At 46.6% G+C, this 6,296-nt stretch overlaps 1 protein-coding gene across 1 annotated transcript in view; it reads left to right on the forward strand.

Annotated features, from left to right (window-relative positions):
• The window catches only part of carmil2 (capping protein regulator and myosin 1 linker 2), a 47,554-nt gene extending 45,038 nt beyond the window's left edge, over positions 1-2,516 (forward strand). The window contains exons 38-41 of the mRNA XM_070907108.1: positions 700-835; positions 1,116-1,205; positions 1,729-1,845; positions 1,966-2,516. Coding sequence (XP_070763209.1) covers positions 700-835; positions 1,116-1,205; positions 1,729-1,845; positions 1,966-2,516 — 894 coding nt within the window. The remainder of the gene's footprint in view (positions 1-699; positions 836-1,115; positions 1,206-1,728; positions 1,846-1,965) is intronic.
• Positions 2,517-6,296: the final 3,780 nt, after the last annotated feature.

The raw sequence follows: 6,296 nt of genomic DNA on the forward strand, positions 1-6,296 counted from the left end.
TCATCACATTCAGTCCCCATGTCTCTATTTTCCAAGCTAAGTTACTGTCGACCACGGCCGCTCAGTATGAAGCGGTGAGCTGTGCTCAGGGCTCAGAGGCGTCTCCCTGCCACTCGTGGGCTGCAGGGGCCGCATGAAGGGCCACAATAAGATGAAGAAGGACTTATTAGATCTGTGAATCATGCAAAGCTGCTCTGGTGGAGTCCCAGAATAAAGATATAGAGCTGGACATGAGCATAATACCTCCTCTCTAACTTCTTTTCCCAACCCATTTATATCAATGAGGGTAGACTGAATATTAGAAAAAAAAAACTCACACACGACATGATACAATTTAAAGCTACAGCAGGCAATATTATTGAATTATAATTTCGGGTGAAATAACTAATTTTACCCATTGCATGCCACTAACAATATCCAACTAAAGGGCTTCTTTAAAAAAATGTCTGTCAGCACCCGCCCCCTTTTGTATGTAGTCTTTTAAAAAACTGGACCAGGTCTGAATCAAACAACCAATCAGGGTGAGCTAGCACATAACTGGCCAACCGTGGATTACCCTGATTGGCTGTGTGATTCACTTGTATTAGACTGCATTGTTAGCTACACAGAGCTAATATATACATTATCGAATATCGCCACTGCCTATTTATGACGCCCCACTGAGCACCCACTGAGGCACCCTCTGATCTTCATCCCTAGAATGGATGCCAGGAGGGTCCCCGGGGTGCAGCCACAGCTCCGTCCCCCAGGAAAGAGCTGCTTCCTCCGGCCCCGTCTCCGTGGAGGGGTCCCAGCGCGCAGGATCGCTCTGAGAAAGCACAATCGGTGACCGACGGTACGTCTGACTGATCTCTCTAGAACCAAATAATTCATCCCGATTAGGGTATGATGATGTATTACTTGAAGGGTTATGAGCTTTTATGAGAAATCAGGTAGTCTGTACCCCTCCCCATGCCAACCGCCCCACGCATTTAACATCGTAAAAGGATGGATAGAAGGTTGCGTTCAGTCAGTTACATTTAAATGAACATTCACATAACATTGTTCACAATAATATTACAAAGTGATCTGATGATGATTTATGTGTGTGTGTGTGTGTGTGTGTGTACTTTCAGAGAGTCTTCCTAAGCCACGGCAACACATGAAGCCCCTTCCACAGCGCAGGGCCGTGTCCGTCCACGAGGACGCTCTGGCCATGACGCAAGGTGAGACTTTGCCAAAGTGTTTAATGAAGACAATATTAAAGAAAAGAAAAAAAAAAAGAACAGCATTTCTAAATAACACTGAGCACCTGTAAGCAATAACAGCAAGATAAGGAGTATAAAAACCATGCACATGAAAGCACAAGTCTCTGAAGGTTCTTGAAGTGACACTACTAGATTTCAAAACCTGAGGTCAGTTCCCAAGCCGGACTACCTTTGCACGAGCTCGGGTTCAAGTCTGGAAAATGTCATTTGCTGGTTCTTGAAATGTGTTTTCATGCCGCTTATGCTGATTTGAATCAACAACCTTATTTGAATCAATACCTTTTGGGCTTGGTGACCCCCCCCCCCCCCCCCCCCCCCTTAAAGTGAAGCAATTGTCTACTTGTGTGACCTGCCGTCATTGGTTTCATATGTCCACATCTCTTGTTAAGGTGCATTAATGCGTATTTCAATTGTTTCTTGTAAATATATTTAGAGTTTGTTTTCTCACACAGTGATAATTAAAGCTCTCCATCTCTCCCAGAGCTGAAGGCAGTGTTACAGAGGTCGCCCATCCGTTTCCGGGGCAACCGAGGGGATCTGCCCACCTGCACTGAAGATCCACCACCTAGTGGGGAGGAAGCACAAAGAGCGCAGGATGGTGAGAGCGGTGTTTATCAGTCGTTCTCATCTCTTACTTTCCAGTTCTTCGTTGTTTTTTCTTTCTGTCTGCGATGATAACACAGCCGTCCTTCTGTCTGCGTGTTCTTCATCCACCCAGCCGGTGACACAGCGACACAGGCGGCTGAAGAAAAGAAGGAGGAGCTGAGGGCGGAGAGAGCAAGGACGGGCCGTGGAGGGATGGTAGCTGAAACCACAAAGCAACCCCCTCCAGGAGAGGAGGAAGCCCCATACTCCGGGTGTCCCTCCTCTACAGCTCAGGCTCCACAAGAAGCATCAGCACCCCGACTCTTCAGTCCGGCTGCGGCCCTCGACAAAGCTCCACCCATCCTGGGGAGGCCTCCGGCCCTAACCCAAACCAAATCCCAGAAAAAGAGCCCCGGCACAGCCCCGGCACTGCCCCAAACTCTCGAAAAACTGCTGGCGTCCCCGCCACCTCAAGAAAAGACCCCCAGCACAATCCCCGCTGCGTCCGACTCCCCAGAAAACCCCCAAGCGAGTCCCCCGTCCCACGAGGAGAAGGGCCCCGGCACGGCACCGGCCGCGGTGGATCTGGGGAACAGCACGCAGGAGAGAGGAGAGGCGGGCTCCAAACAGCACACAGCGAAGGCAGAGCCAGCAGACCAAAGAACTGAGCCCCCCTCTGTCTGAAGAACACACACACACACACACACACACACACACACAGACTGACTCACCTGAGACACACCTGGAGGAGGAGGAGGAGGGTCTGTGACATCACTGGGATCAGGGACTTTGTCGAGGTCTGAGAGTAGCTGACTGTAGAAGAACAGCTGCTGTGTCCCATGTCAGGGGGGTCCTCTTCTGAGGACTAAATGTCATTTTATTTGTGTTGCTAGCTCACAGCTAACGTCTCAGCGGTCGCTATATTGTTGGTCGTTCGGGGGGGAATGAACGGGAAGCGGAAGCCCCCTTCTATCCCAGAACAACGATGGGCTGTGCCAGACTACAAATGTACAGACGTTAGCCGTAGCTAGCTTGGCAACATAGATGCGTAGCGTGTGTGGACGGCTCGTCCTCTGGCTGATGTCCAAAAAGGGACCAGGAACATCATTCTGTTATTTTCTCTCTAGTTGAAACACATTTGTAAGTCATTTAACTCTCAGCCAGCCCAGGGAGCCTCTGTGCATTGAGTAAGTTCACTCTGCGTTCAGTCTGAGCACGCCCTCAAAAAGGCTCAGTGTCCTTCTGAGGAGGCCCAGTCTGAAATGGGATGCAGCCGGCATCGGCTAAACGAGTGCACAGATGAGAGCGTCGGCTGGGTGTCTGTATTGTTCGGCTCATTTTAACAACACAGCGCGCGAGTGGAGGTTCATCGACACGTTCTATCATTTGTATCACCTTGCTTACATGTACGAGTTCTCACTATGATTTGATGGGGGGGCGGGGGGGGCGGGGGGGCTTGATTTTAGTTTATGCATCTTTTCACTTCTTGACTTATTTATTTATTTTTCAGATCTAGAAAATGACACGGCCACTTTCAGCTACACGGACTCAGATTTAAGTGATTCACCTACATTAACACACATTTGCTCCCATTCGTTTTTTTTCAACTGGGGGATTTTTGGCAAACGTTTAAATCCTAATGACTCCAGTTGTTGATCACACGGTGTTTTTAATCCCCTCTCGATCCTCTACTTGAGTTTTTTTTGTCATCAGCCTGAAACTGGCCTCTGTTAGCTGTATGGGCCCGAACCCACTGTGACGTCCGTCCACTCAATGCCCCGTCTTTTCAGTGGAGACAGAGGTCCTGCGGTTTAAGACACCTGTTTTCCAGTCAGGAGGACAGAACCGGACCTTTCCATCGCTCAGAGGAATTTCAAATGTGAGTGGCAACTTAGGAGGTTTGGAACCAGGCTAAGATGAAGCTACATAAAGCATAAAAAGGTGATGTTTTTCAACAATACCCCCCCCCCCCCCTCCCCCTACAGAGAGGTGAGCTGGCCCCATTTTCTGGTTATTTCCTCACATTTTCTATACATTGAAAATGATGTCAAATCCATTTCCTTTACGCTATTGCTACCGGATCAGATCGTGTCATCAACGTGGGGGGGAAATGTTCCAAGTTGTTTTTCACAAGAGTGTTTTCACGTTTAAGCCTTTAGAGTCTCCAGATCAACACACGGGGTGGGGGGGGGGGGGGGGGGGGGGGGCACTAAAGTTCTGCACGCCGTTCCACTGTATGTAATCAACATCAACATGTCCATCATATCGCAGGAGGACCAGACGAGATCCTAATAAAAAGTCCCAACATATGATAGAGATATTTTGCGAGATAACAACGCGAGTGTATTGAAGTCTCAAACTCTCAGGGTGAGTTGCGCAGAATGGCGTGTGTTTTTTTTGCGTGTGTGTGTGTGTGTGCGTGAGTTCAGCTCCCCACGCTGTCGGTGACCTGAGCCTCCCATCTCATCCCGGGGGTGGGGTGGGGGGGTTATTTTCTACCGTCATGTTTATCTTTGCCTTGCACGCACAGAATATGTACAAAAATGACATAAAGCAAAACAAAAAAACAAAAGTTATGAACAGAGTGTAAATCCATACCTATACTTAAGTTAAGAATTATTAAAAGAGTTGTGTCATAATTGTGTGTCATCTTGTATTTATTGTTCGGGTCTGTTCGTTGACGTCGTCTGTCTCTGGAGGAGCCTGGTGATGTCAGCAGGGTTACATTAGCTTAGGCCCCCCCCCCCCATCACAAACTGGGGATGTGAAGTTTGAACATCCTTAAATGTCGTTCCAGTGTTTTTGGAGTTTGACCCATATCGAGACTAAAAGTCAGGATATATCGGCCTCTGTTGCATTTTTTTTAATGTGCCAAATTTAATGCTACATTTCTAGCGTGCCACTTTAAAGATATTTTAAATAAAGATGTTTTATTGGATCTTTAAAGTTCCCATATTCTGCTCATTTCAACCCTCAGCCCCCCCCCCTCTGTCTGAAACAAGCCGTTTTAGACAAACTGAACAACCTCCAAACAGATTTTGCAATATAATCGTCCAAGCACGGCCGTGTTTCCCCAGAGGATAAACCAACACCATTGCCTTTCCCCTACAAATTACAATGTATTTTCCTTGGGGTCCGACAACTTCAGAGGCTCCAACAGCTCCAGTCTTACTGTGTCAACTGTTTTGCGCTGATGATGAAATGTTGTTTTCAGAGGTTTGTTATCTCAGTCAGTGTTCCATCACAGAAAAACTATACGCAACGCACAGCGAACGGAAGGAACCAGTGACCCAGCAGTTCTTTTCAGGACGAGACCCCGCTAACTGGAGAATCTGGCCACGATTGTGAGAAACAATTTAGACTTTTAAGTTCTTGTTAAATGTCTCCTTTGGGGAGTCCAAAGTGAACATGGCTGCTGTGCCGGGGGCTGGCACGCGAGGTGGTATGTTATATTCCCCTGCAGTTGCTTTCCTTGTTAGTCACAGTGTGTTCCACGCACAGTGATCTCCTTTTGTTTTATTCTTAATTATGCTCCATTTCTTCCCTCGTATTCCCCACTGGGATCGTGGAAGTTCCAGTTTTTTTTAGTTTTGCTGTATCAAAGAGCGGCCAGGCAGCTCCCAGCTGGTGGATCAGAGGACTGTTAAATACAGTAGGGTGATAATAAGAGACAGGAGCAGCTGCGGGTCAGGGACAGTCTTAGAGTTAGATATACATTGATATGTACACGATATTTCAGGCTGTCCTTGGCGTATCTGGCTCTGATACGACGTATATTGCATTTTGAATACATGCCGAAATGTATTATGTGCAGTCAAGGCATTATTATTATAGGGCCCCTTTAAGAGGTCAACAAAACATACCTCTACTGAAAAACACAGGTGGATCAAACCAATAAACACACAGGGGAGGACAACATAGCCCCCCCCCCCATGCTGTGAGAGCACTTTGTATGGTCCTTGGCTTGGGAAGGAGAACTCAGCAGCCAGGTAACTCAAAGGCAAAGAGAAACGAATAAATATAACTTAAACCGACTAAATGCGCCAATAAACAAACTGTAAATCACAAATTGTGTTATATGGCATTTTAAGTGAGTGCAAATGAAAGTGAACTGAACATGTAATGATGTGGGCGAGTGTGTGAAACCTTCATCCTTCCAACCCAAACTCGCAAGCATAAGACTCAGTAAAGTACTTTAATGTTTTCTGGGATGTATAATTAAAAAAACAAAAACAATTCAACTCAATAAAAACAAGAAGAAAAATCAGAAGATTGGCATTGAAAAACACATCACAAGTGCACAAAATATCAAAATAAGATTGTAAGTGTGTTGTCAAAACAAGTATGTTATATTCATTCTTTATTGGAATTGCTGATGCTTTGAAACAAGTGCCTGCATTGAAAAAACATTCCATTGAAAATGAAACCTGTGAAACATGAGCCCGCTTGGATTCATCTGGTTCC

Source organism: Enoplosus armatus, chromosome 6 (assembly GCF_043641665.1).
Source record: "Enoplosus armatus isolate fEnoArm2 chromosome 6, fEnoArm2.hap1, whole genome shotgun sequence".
Lineage (NCBI taxonomy): Eukaryota > Metazoa > Chordata > Actinopteri > Centrarchiformes > Enoplosidae > Enoplosus > Enoplosus armatus.